The 12,777-nt window shown below is 38.5% G+C and overlaps 1 protein-coding gene across 1 annotated transcript in view; it reads right to left on the reverse strand.

The window, feature by feature from the left end:
- Window positions 1-560: 560 nt before the first annotated feature.
- Window positions 561-12,777, reverse strand: part of PLD1 (phospholipase D1) — a 164,573-nt gene continuing 152,356 nt past the window's right edge. Inside the window, 3 exon segments of the mRNA XM_039338090.1 lie at window positions 561-6,755; window positions 9,031-9,145; window positions 11,304-11,457. Coding sequence (XP_039194024.1) covers window positions 6,531-6,755; window positions 9,031-9,145; window positions 11,304-11,457 — 494 coding nt within the window. The 3' untranslated portion in view covers window positions 561-6,530.

Consider the following 12,777-nt stretch of genomic DNA (forward strand, 5'->3'; position numbering starts at 1 on the left):
TGGGAGCTTTCTTCCTAATTAAAATTCCAAGCATGGTAATTTTATATAGACTAGAGAGGGTCTCTCACAGCTACAAGAATGTTTATGTTGGTGTCAGAAGGTTAAATTTCCTATTAACCCTCTTACAGAGATCTTCCTAGAAAACAGCATTACTTCAACTGCTAACATCTTCATGCTGCCTTTTAGTTTTTAACCAACCCTATTTTGCATGGTTCCTATCCTCTTTTGTGGTATTGCCAAATATATTTTGTAGTGACTTTCTGAGGATCCCAGGTTCTACTGTCTGCAAACAGTATTTCTTGTTTCCCATCGCTGTTACTAAATCGAGCATCAGCAGGCACCAACTTTCTGTAGTCTTTCTCAACCTTAGCAACTATTGTGTGGACTTCAACTTCCAGGCTGGCTGGGGAATTCTGGGAGTTGGAGTCCACGCATTTTAAAGTTGTTAAGGTTGAAAAACACTGCATTGTTCCTTTAATAAGAGCGGTATTCCACCTGATCCACTGTGAAAGGAGACTAGAGTTTTGAGCTTTTATGCCTGAAAATGAAAACACATAACACAATGGGTCCAATATTTTATATTCAAGTTCTGTCTTTCAGTTGATAAACATGTAAGTATTCCCAACTACAGAAGAAAGGAGAAAAAATAGTGAAAGCAGACATTAGCAAGGCTGGCAATTAAAAAAAAAGATAATTATGTATCCTTCACAGAAGGTAATATTCACAGTGTTGCACAAATACATAAAATTGTTCCAACCTCTCCGAAATATAAAACTACAAGCTTTTTTTTGCCACCTAGATAACAGTCCATTGATGTGACAGCAGCTTGACTGGCCAATTAAAAAGCTAATGTTGTTTTTTCTCCCATTATCTCAGTGTCAAGGATGGAGACAAATAAATTACAATTATTCCCAGCGTCTACATCTATTTTAGGAAAATGCAATACTGAGAAAATAAAGGACTTAGTGACAACTGAGAGAGAGGGAGAGAGAGAGAGAGAGAGAGAGAGAGAGAGAGAGAGAGAGAGAGAGAGAGAGAGAGAGAGATAACTTTTTTCTTCTCTTCTTAAAAGGACAAACTGAAAAGAAAAAAAAAAACCCTTAAATTCCAGTAGTTTCTGACTTTCATTCAGACTCTGTTCTGGTTGCAGGATTATTTCAATCAATACTGAGTTTTGTCCTTCAACTTCATGGGTTCCTGATTCACCAGCAATAAAGTCTCAGCAATTACAGCAAAGAGGATAATCTTGTTTGAAGGTCTTAGAAGTTTTAACACCAGTAGAAATGTGAACAACGCACAACTCTGTTTCATCCCAGTATATTCCTTCATGAATGCCATTGTTCCCAGTCCCTAGCCGCATGTACATGTACGGAATCTCCAATTCAGCAATTAAAAATAAGAACTTAACACTGAATGATACAGACCAATACATGAATCAGCATTTACCATTAGCCAGTTTAAATTATAAAAAGAGTCTAAAATATCATATCCAAAACACACATTTCTTCATCTGTTTGCAGAATATAAAGGTCAAGTGATCCTCACAGGGTAAAATTGAATAAAACTGATACCATAGCTGAGAAGGTTCTATATTGTGGCCAACATTACACAATCTGACGCATCTTAGACAATATTGTGACAAGATGAAGCTTTTAAAATAACTTGAGTGAGCAGGGAGGATGCTATGGAAGATATATTTTAGCTTTATCGGTTTCATGTTCTGTACTGTAAGGATTATATTGTGGATTATATTGTCCTAACTAGAATGGATTTCATAACAGAGGTTGTAGCCTACAAGTAAATTGATTTGTCAGAGTCATATTTTCTCTTATCAATTTAACATTTAACAGGATGGAGTTAGGACAGTTCTGATGCTCACCACAGTAAAAGACAATTACTGGAGGAATAGTAGCAAAAAGCATAGCAAAAAAGCCCATTAATGATACCAGCCATATTACAGTTTATGTAATTTTGGTACATAATGTTTCTTGCAGGCCTTATACAAGAGTGAAGACTATGGAGTTTAATGAAGGAACTGCATAATATAATTGTTCTGATAATTTCCTGGGCCTGATAAGAATATAAAAGAATTAGAAAATATATCTTAAAAAGATTTACGTGTGTGTGTGTGTGTGTGTGTGTGTGTATAAGGTTCCAGTTTTGTACAATGTGCATGTATTAATTTATGTGTAGAATTGTATAATTAGAATTATTCTAAAAATGCAAGGCATTTTCCCCATTGTAACAAAGTGATAACCTCCCTAATTTATGGGTGTCAACGATATTCCGTTCATTTTCTACTAGTCAAATAAGGTATTATACATGGTTATATCCAGATCATTTACACATTTGAGAAACCAACTTTAGATCATTTGCATTTCATATAGTAAAAATTTAAGTGTGCACATTTGTTAATATTCTTCTGACACAATGATTTACCAGTCATTCATAGAACAAAATAAACAGTTCTAACAGAATACTTTGAAGCATGATGAAACAAACACGAACTAGACCAGAAATAATTCATGGGCTTTTTACAAGATATACCTAACCAGTTAAATTAAAGACTGGTTCTATTCACACAGCATGCTAAGTTTGGGCAGTTTTTAATTTTGTGGTGTGTGTAGCTTAACACAGTGAAAATCTAGCCTCTTTAATTAATCTGATTTCATGTGCTACACACAAGAAAAAAGTTAAATAAATTAAACATGTTGGGTGAACCAATCATTTTGGGGCAAACATACAAAGTCCCAAATTTGCTTCCCTTCAATCAGGACTACAAGGTGAGTACACACATTGGGCCTGCCATTTCTGCAGCTGGAGAACTTGTAGCCAGATGTTAAATAGATGTTGCTAACTAGTTTCTATCAACCTTATCGATGTTGCAAGGGGCTGCTGATAGTTGGAACCCAATATTTGCAATAGGTCAGATTCCTATGCCAGATTTATAACATTTTATGCAAGAAAAATGTTAAAGTGAAATTCTAACTGAAATGTTGCACATCAGTTAAAGGTGCTTCTTCCAGATTTTCTAGTAAGGGGGCAGGATAGGTGATCCCCAATGTTTACTGCGAAATAATAGAAACAAACTTTTTCTGGGTAATCATATGGCATAGCACTTAAAGGACTGGATATGGACCAGAGAGATTCAGATTTAAATCCACCTTAGGTCATTGAATGACTTTGAGCTAGCCCCTCTTGAGATGGTTACTGTCAAGAAAAAAAACTATAGAAGTGCTATGTATGCTATCTTGAGGTACATGAGAAAAGGTGTATAAATTTAACGAACAATGTACAAAGGACTTTAGAGTTATAAGTATTTAGACAGCTTTTTTCTTTAAAGTTTATGCTGCAAGAAGTATCGAAAGCACAACATAATCTCTCATTTTAAATTATTGTGATCTCCACCCTTATTACTAATTAGCAGCATGAAGCACCAAGCATGCTAACAACTAACAACATGACAAATATTGGTTCTCATTTGCTAGGCACTGTTCTACACCTTATTAAATTGCTTCTGCATTGTGGCCAACAGGTGCATGGAAAGGCCAATTATGTTTTATGGGAAAGACTATAAAACCCTTATCACAATCTTTTAAAAGCCAAGGAGGACAGTATAAAGGAGGGAAATGCTCCAGAGATTGACAAACTAGAACTCCAAGCACCTTGACCATGTTGGTAGGAATTGTAGTTCAGCTCTGAAATGTCACCCATGCTAGAAGATGAAACAAACACAGTGTAGACCAGAAATATGGGCTTTTTACAAGACATATCTAACCAATTAAAGACTGGTTCCATTCACATAGCATGCTAATCTTGGGCAGCTTTAATCTCAGTTAAATATTCTTTGTTGCTCAACACATAGCGAAAAATCCAGCCTCTTTTAATCTATGATTTCATCTGCTATGAAACTAAAAAATAAGTTAAATAAGTTAAGCATGTTACGTTAAAACCAATCACATTTGGGGCAAATATACAAACTCCAAAGACCTTCCAAAGGTTGACAAACTATAACTCCCAGCATCTTGGCCGTGCTGCTAGCCTTTGTAGTTCAATAAGATCTAAAATATCACCCATGCTAGAAGATGAAATGCTGTAATATTTGAGATATTACATAGATCAAAATCTGATTAAACTGAGTCCAGGATTATTGTCCAAGCAAATGGTCCCAGGTTGTTTGCAAGTAGTAGGCAGCTAAGTGGCTGCTGTTGGGTGAGAAGGTTGTATGGGTGGCCAACAAGACATGGTATGAACTCCGCAGGGGTAGCTGCTTCTGGGCAAGTGAGGATGTGCAGATCGCTCATGAGGCACAGCATGAGCGCAGCAAGGCCAAGGGTGGCTGCTATTAAATGGGGGGAGAGTGTGAACTATCTACCTGGGAGAACTAAATCTTCCCTGCCAGTTTCCCCATTGAGGTTGCTGGCAGGGAAGATTGCAAATGGTAATCATATGATTGTGGGATGCTGCAACCGTTGCAAAGCGCAAGATGGTTGCCAATTGCCCAGATGGCAGTCAGGTGACCTTTCAAGGACCAGTTGTAAGCATCACTCATTCAGCATAGTCACTTCAAGCAGTTGTTAACTGAGGACTATCTGTAACCATAGGAAGATAACGCCAGAAGTTAATGTATGGCCCCATATTAGTCAAGATATACAACTGTATGGTCTTGGTATTATGTCACAGTGTAAGGCTTCAGACAACTTTTTGCAAGATAGGATCTGGAAAAAATGGATGAAATTTTACTACAGCTTTCCTGCCTATTTCAAATTCTGATAAGTAGGCCTAATTTATTTACTTTTTATTTATTTATATTTCCTATTTTTAAGCCACTCATCTCCCTCAGAGAGGAGCTCTCTTTACTTAAACACTGCTAGCCTTTTAATACAGCATATGTTCTCATGTACTTTCTACGGCATTTAGAAACAGGAATTAGGAAACAGGACAACAATTTATATCTGTTTGGTCATCTAGCTCAGTTTTGTTTATTTTGATTGGCCATGCTGGTTGGAGATGAAGGGAATATGATTCCTATCCCTCTTTTTTTGCAGTTTTCAAAGTCTTTCCAATCACAATTGCCTAATTAGTGGCATGGATTCCTGCTGTCTGGGGACAGGAACGCACCTAAATTGTAATGTAAGACCCTTGCATCTGTGAAAAAAAACAGAATAAGCCTTGACCCATTGTTGCAGTGCTTAAAAATGTTCCGTAGCCTCTACCATGGATTGTTTGAAAGTAAAAATAGAATAACAGAATAACAGAGTTGGAAGGGTCTTCTGCCCAAACCCCTGCTTATGCAGAAAAACCTAAACCATTTCAGACAAATAGCTGTCCAGTCTTTTTTTTTAAAGTTTCCAGTGATGGAGCACCCACAACTTCTGAAGGCAAGCTGTTCCACTAGTTAATAGTTCTCACTGTTAGGAAATTTCTCCTTAGTTCTAGGTTGCTTCTCTCCTTGATTAGTTTCCATCCATTGTTTCTTGTCTTGCCTTCTGGTGCTTTGGAAAATAATTGTGGCATAATTGTGGCAGCCCCTCAAATGTTGGAACATTGAATGGCAGGCATACAAGGAATTCTTTGGCCATGTGTTTCTTAGCAGGAAGGGAAGAACTAATTGGTCACTCTTGAAGAGAATAAAAAGATTTTTGCTAAATCATTACATAAATACACTTTTTTTCAGCCATCAAGGACACAAAACAAATCTGGTGACTTACCAGTACACCTTCATCACTTATTGTTCCAACAAGACACAGGCAGGACAAATTATTTCTCCTGCTAAATACAGCACACACACAAAAAAAATTCTATGCAAAACTTCTATAACTTACTCCAGAAAGAAAGATCACAGTTAAGCCCAAAGTGGCATCGTGCAGTGTTTCTCAGTAGGTGCTGTACTATTCGCAGAATTTAAAAAGGAATTATAAAGAAATACTCTGTCTAACAAGTTCCAAAGACATAGACAACACTAAGAGCCTACAAAGGAGTCAAGGCATTGTCACTGTTACACGTGGATTTCTTCTAAAGTGGAAATGTAGATGCAGTTCACTTTGTCTGGAAAGATAATTTGTACATGGAGCAACCTTAGTTATCCTTCTGGAAAATCAATTATCCATTTTTGCACAGAATAAAAGATGGCTAGTATAAGCGGATATCTTATCCCTGTTACTTATAACAAAGACTTTGTAGGTTCTGTTTGAGATAACCATACATGTAGGGTAAGCATGCATGGGATATGAAAAGTGTCTTAAAGTATGACTGTAGATGTTTAGAGAAAGTATCTTTCATTCCCCTCTTCCCTCTTTCCAGGTTGCTTGGATGACCTTGCTATCATTGAAGACATAACTTATCAATTATCTGCTATTTCAAACACTGTCTCTGCTGGGCTGTTATTTTCTCTAAAACCCTACCATCAAAAGGCACTTTTGGACTGGTGCATCTTTTCCTTCTTATGGCAAAAGGTTCTTCTGAAACTAGAAGCCAAACCAGATCTGTGTTTTGTTTACTTAAAAACAAAAATTCAAGCTGATTTCTCCTTAAGTCCATGTCTCCATGGGCACTATGGATTCTTTTGTTCCAACAGAGGGAAGCAAATACTCTTCATCCAGGAAACGAAAGGGAAACTGAACTAGAAATCCACGGATCTTCTTCAGTTCTTCAGCTGCTTTAGTGGGATTCTCACAAGCAAGCTTTGGTTTATTGATGAAATCCCGCAGGTGAGTTAAGTTATTGACTTCATCGCTAGGTAGACATCGGAAAACCTAATTGAGAAGAGGAAGAGTGAAGAAAAAGGTGTGAGAACAGATCTCTCCCTAAGTACATGTCTATACTAGAAACTTGCCCAACTGCTTTAGTCATATTACCTCTGTTCATAGAATTTTAGAACTTTAACAAAGGATTTTCATAATCACTGGGTTCCCCCTCCCCCAAGATTTTTTGGAGACAAGTCAAATTAATGTTTATATTTACATTCTGATTGATGTTAGGACCTTAAACTGCTCCAGCCCTCTTTCAATTAAGAAGAAAATTATCACTGGTTTTTCACACGCCCTTGAAAGCAAAGCTGCCAGCTATAAATATATAGGTAGTCCTTGACTTACGACCACAATTGAGCGGAATATTTCCTTTGCTAAGCAAGGCAGTTGTTAAATGAGTTGTGCCTCATGTTATGACCTTTTCGGACACAGTTGTTAAGTGAATCATACAATTGTTCAGTGAATCATTAAGCTGTCAAGCAAATCTGTTTTCCCCCATTGACTTTGCTTGTTGGAAACCAATTGGGAAGGTCATGAATGGTGATAACTTGACTCCAGGTCAGTGCAACTGTCATAAATACATGCGCCCAACTATGGGGAGGCTACAGTGGCTGTAAATCATAAGTCACATTTTTCAGTGCTGTTGTACTTTTGAGTAGTCATTAAACCAGGGGTAGGCAACCTTGGCTCTTTTATGACCGTGGACTTCAACTCCCAGAATTCCTGAGCCAGCTATGCTGGCTTAGGAATTCTGGGAGTTGAAATCCACGAGTCATAAAAGAGCCAAGGTTGCCTACCCCTGCATTAAACAAATGGTTGTAAGTCAACGACTACCTGTATATAGGTGAGAGAGAGCTTCTTTGGATCTATGGTTTAAGGATTGTAATTCTGATCAGGGGGTTTGAGATCATGCTACAGATATAACCCAATTGTTTCACCATATACCTGGGATAAAGGTAGGCATGTTTTCAGGTGTTGGGTTTGTCTACGGAGATTCTCAGTCATCCACGTCATGGTTGTCCCAAAGGTGCTTTTTCAAAGGCAACTGGACTGTCTTTGTTTTTCCTTGAAGATTTTTGCTTCTCATCCAAGAAACGTCTTTAGTTCTGATGAGAAGCGAAACGTCTTCAAGAAAAAACTAAGAAAGTCCAGTTGCCTTTGAAAAAGCACCTTTGGGACAGGTGTTGGGTTGTAAAAGGTAAAAACAACCATGCTTTAAAATGGCCAACCATCTTGCAGATTGCCAAGTTTCATAAATGTCAAGGCTTTCATAACTGAGGCATGTCATACAAGAAAACTAAAACTAAAACCCCATGAGAGCACAAGCATTTTGCAACACTGGGTGATCTTGCAAACTTTCAGTCAGTTGATTTTTTTAAAAAGTTATCTTTAGTTCTAAAGTTCTGGAGTCACCTCCAAGTGTTGCTGTGTGGGCATTCATAGCAATACCACATCACTGATCCCTAAATCAAGACATTCTCTAATATGGATGTAAAATGCTTTTTGGACTTGATTCCAAAAGTTGGCGTGAGGTGAGCAGGAGCACATACATAGCTTAATATTTCCCTCCCTCCCCATGGTTCAGTGTCAGTGCTGCCATCCTACTTCGTCTTTCCACTGCTTTGCTGATGCCAGACTGCCATGAACCCTGGGGGGAAGGAACACTGAAGTGGGGAGGGGAAGAAGAGAAACAAACCACCCCAAGTGGCTGCTAGAGGCATCGGATGACTGACCCCAAGGATAGGCTTGGGAATGAAATGCGAACCATTGCCAAGCGTACCAAACATTAGAACTATTACCAAAACAATATGTTTGAATCTAACTGGATACTAGGGAAATAACGGGGGGGGGGGAGTAAGTTGGCAGCTTTCGTGTGTAAACCTCAGATCTGGCTTTTTATGCTTTGTAACCACTTGTCTTAGTAAAAGTATTCCTTTCACTACAAATGCAGTCAAAGGCTCTTCTTGTATAAATGGCCAAGTTGGGACAAATCCGACGCATAAACACACAAGTCAGGGACTTATTAAAGCAAGGTTGGGTGACTTCTAAGAATTGGACAGCCCTATTCATGAATGCCAGAGTTGGAGGTCTTCTAGTCTAACCCTCTCCTCAAGCAGGAGACCCTATACTGTTCCAGATAAGTGGCTGTCCAGTCTCCTCTTAAAACCTTCCAATGATGGAGCCCCCACAACTTCTGAAGACAAGCCGTACCTTGCATACAGCTTGCCTTCAATACTCATGCCTTTCAATAACAAGTGTGAAACAGAATTCCATACTTCACCTTCTCAAAAATAGTGGCATTGCGTGCTGCTGTTGTAACCCACACTTCTTTAAAGAATTTGTCACTTACGGGGTCCTGGATATCATTCAGCTCTATTGAACTGCCAAGAACAACCCTGAAGAATTGGATAAGGGAAAAGGAAAAAAAAAAAAAAAAGAAAATTGCACACAATTAAACTGGTAGATGTTGTTAATAGTGTGAACAATTTTGAAATTGGGAAGATGAAATACAATCCCACAGGGTGCTAATAAAATATAAGGACATTCTTCCAATAGAAACCAAACCAAGAACGGTCGTGATTATCAACCTAACGTTTGGCTGTTTTGTGTCGAAGCTTCTACACAGGTTTCAGCAGCTAATCTATATGTTGCCAAAGGGGCAAAATGTGCATGATCAGATAAGCTCCATGTCTTGCTTATTTGTGTATTTAATGTTTTAAATCCTGCCTTTATTATTTTTCTAAAGGTGATAAATACTTTTCAAAAAACTGGATTTCCTTGGTTTTTTTCCTTGAGAACATTTCACTACTCATGCAAGAAACTTCTTCACTTCAAGAACTGAACTGAGAACTGAGGAAGCTTCTTGGATGAGTAGTGAAATGTTTTCAAGGAAAACAAACCAAGGAAGTCCAGTTGTCTTTTGAACAGCACATTTGGGACAATCATCATCTGGATGACTGAGAATCTCCATAGATACATAATACTCCTTCCTCCTTCTATTTCCCATCCCTGTGAGATGGGTTGGGCTGAGAGGGAATGACTGGTTCAAGGTCACCCAACTGGCTTTCATATTTAAGGAGGGACTAGAATTCACAGTCTCCCGGTGATTGGCCCAAAGTCACCCAACCAGCTTTCATGCCTAAGGGGCAGTGGTAGGATTCAGCCAGTTCGCACCCATAATGGACTTCCAGAAGCAACATTCACACAGAATTGGTTGTTCACATATTTGAATCCCACCACTGTTAAGGGGAGAGTAGAACTCATAGTCTCTTGGTTTCTAGCCTGACAATAGAGTAGAGTAAAGTAGAGTAGAGTAGAGTAGAGTAGAGTAGAGTAGAGTAGATGCTGGAAGGGACATTAGAGGTCTTATAGCCCAGCCCTGCTCAAGCAGGAGATACTATACCCTTTTTAGACAAGTGACTGTCCAGTCTCTTCTTAAAAATCTCCAGTGATGGAGCACCCACAACGTCTGAAGGCAAGCTTATTATCTTAACCACTTGACTAGACCAAACTGGGTCTTTTGTAGCTCATATGGTGCTATGAGGTAAATTCAATTGAGGTGGAGTTATGTGTTACAATGCACCTTTCAGAATTTGCTTTCCCAACCTGCCTTCTGCAAATGCCTGTGACTTTCTTGATTGACATTCATTGTAGGTGGTGGGAAAGGCCCGGATTTTAGAGTATCTGCAATGTGTGTTCACTTTGTGGGAGCTATTCTGCTGCTTATCTGCCCAGTTAGATAGCAGGGGTAAATTAAGAAGGTCTGTTAATTATATTTCCCACGCTGACAGTGGCAGCTTTAATTCTGAACAATTTTTTGAAGGAAGAACTTTGAACAAGCAGGCAATTATTATAAAGGCAATTAAACCTCTCCCCCTCAAAATAGGGAGAAGGAAGGCACGATTACTGCAAATGACTTTGAAGTTGAATAAAGGATGAGATGTTGTAAAATGAAAAGAGAAAAGATTAAACCATTAATCCAGGTTATGGTTTAATGGGTAGAAGTCTCCCTTTATCAGGACAGACTACTGTACAGCCTATCTTGTCCAATCATTATAGGTATATGCTGAGTGCCAAACCCCAAATTTCGATCAAATGACCATTGAGATGCTGCAATGGTCATAAGTGTGAGGATTAGTGGTAAGTCACTTTTTTCAGCTCTGTTGAAAGCTCGAACAGTTGTTAAACAAATGGTTGCAAGCTGAGGACCACTTAAATACACGTCTATGGAGATGCTTAATCATTCAGGTTATGGTTGTCCCAAAGGTTCAGAACTCAAGAAGCTTCTTGGATAAAAGGTGAAACTTTTTGAAAGAACCCCCCCCCCAAGTCCAGTTGCCTTTTGGAAAAGCACCTTAACACATATACCTACAGCTGGAATCATTTACCATTAAACTGAGAATAGGCCCCACTGAACTAAATAGAAGACCTGGCTGAATAGAAAAGCATAGGATTGTCTATTCTGTGGGTTCTAAGGCAATCAAATGACTGGAAATCCTTTTTAGATTGGCTTTATTCCTACTTTTCTCGAAGCAGTTTTGTCAACTGTGGTACCTAAAACATTGAAGGCGAAGAGACTGGGCAAATCTTCCTGCTTTGTAGTCTTCCCCATCCATCACTGAAGCAACCATGTCGGTATCCTCCACAATGACAGCCATTTCACTGTCTCTTTTCCCCAACATGCTTCTGTCATTGATGTTTGCGGAGCCTGTAACGACACAGCATTGGCAAAGTTGCAAATGTAAGGGATAAATAAATAACTATTTTAAAAATAGCTCAGAGGTCCCTAACTGGATCCAATGTCCTATGTTTCGAACTCTACCGTAATCTACCCAATCATCAAGTTTGATCCACGGTAATAAAAAAAAAGCTCTAAAATAATACAATAAATAAATGTAAGAAAATGTTAGGTCTTATTTCATTAGGTAACCAATAGCTGATCTGGAGGACTGTATTACATTTTATACAAAAATAAATAAAAATATAGTTTTTATGAGCAATTGTCTAGAACAAGTGATGGCTTTCAAATTCGGGATTTGATGAAACCAAATATTTGGGCTTCGCAAGAATTTTGGTCCAATATGGAATCTCGGACAAAAACGGCCATGATAGCATTATGGTAAAAATTAGATGGGGAATATGTTATGGTGGGTTCTGCTGGATCTCTAAGTAGTATAGATAGCACAGGGCAAGAATTAAAAATTTGTGGTCCTCAGTAGTTCCTGAACTTTGATCCTAACCAACATTTCTGGTTAATGGGAGTTGCAGTCCAACATTTGTATGTCGCACTTGTTGTCATAGATCAGGGGTAGGCAACCGTGGCTCTTTTATGACTCGTGGACTTCAGCTCCCAGAATTCCTGAGCCAGCCATGCTGGCTCAGGAATTCTGGGAGTTGAAGTCCATGATTCATAAAAGAGCCACGGTTGCCTACCCCTGTATTAGGTCATGGAATCCTTCTGGGCACCTTGGATCTAAAGCTTATCTATAATCAGATGAATAAATTTTGAGTAAGCAACTGTATTAAGTGCAAGAAAATCTACTGTTCCGTTGCTTAACTGGATCTAAACGCAGTGTGCTTAAGGAAGAGCCAAAAACCAAACTGTTACTTCTTTTTTTGTTGAGAAAAAGTAATTTATTGGATTTTTTGCAGTGCAAATCTAATGATAACACTTTTCTTTCCTTTACAGGATTTTTTTAGTCTTTGCATACTGGAGAAAAAGGGATCTTAATCATGGAAAGACAGCAAATTAACTGCAATGAATCAGGGCAGGAGAGGTGAATAGTTTCTGGCATTTTCTGCTTCAAATGCCAAAATAAATCTGAAAGGTTTGCTTATTACGCATTGAGGAGGAACTGCTCTATGCTATTCTGCATTTGCCAGCCTCAGATGCATTTCTTATGTCTTGTGGGCCACATTTCCTTAATTCAGAGTAGTAGACATACTGGACAATACTTTCTATCTTTTTTTGCTTAGTTAGCTTTCAGCACAGCTATGGATTTAAGATACCCATTAGGGCCTGTTTAAA

This window comes from Crotalus tigris, unplaced genomic scaffold (assembly GCF_016545835.1).
Source record: "Crotalus tigris isolate CLP2741 ecotype Arizona unplaced genomic scaffold, ASM1654583v1 scf7180000017549.6302385, whole genome shotgun sequence".
Lineage (NCBI taxonomy): Eukaryota > Metazoa > Chordata > Lepidosauria > Squamata > Viperidae > Crotalus > Crotalus tigris.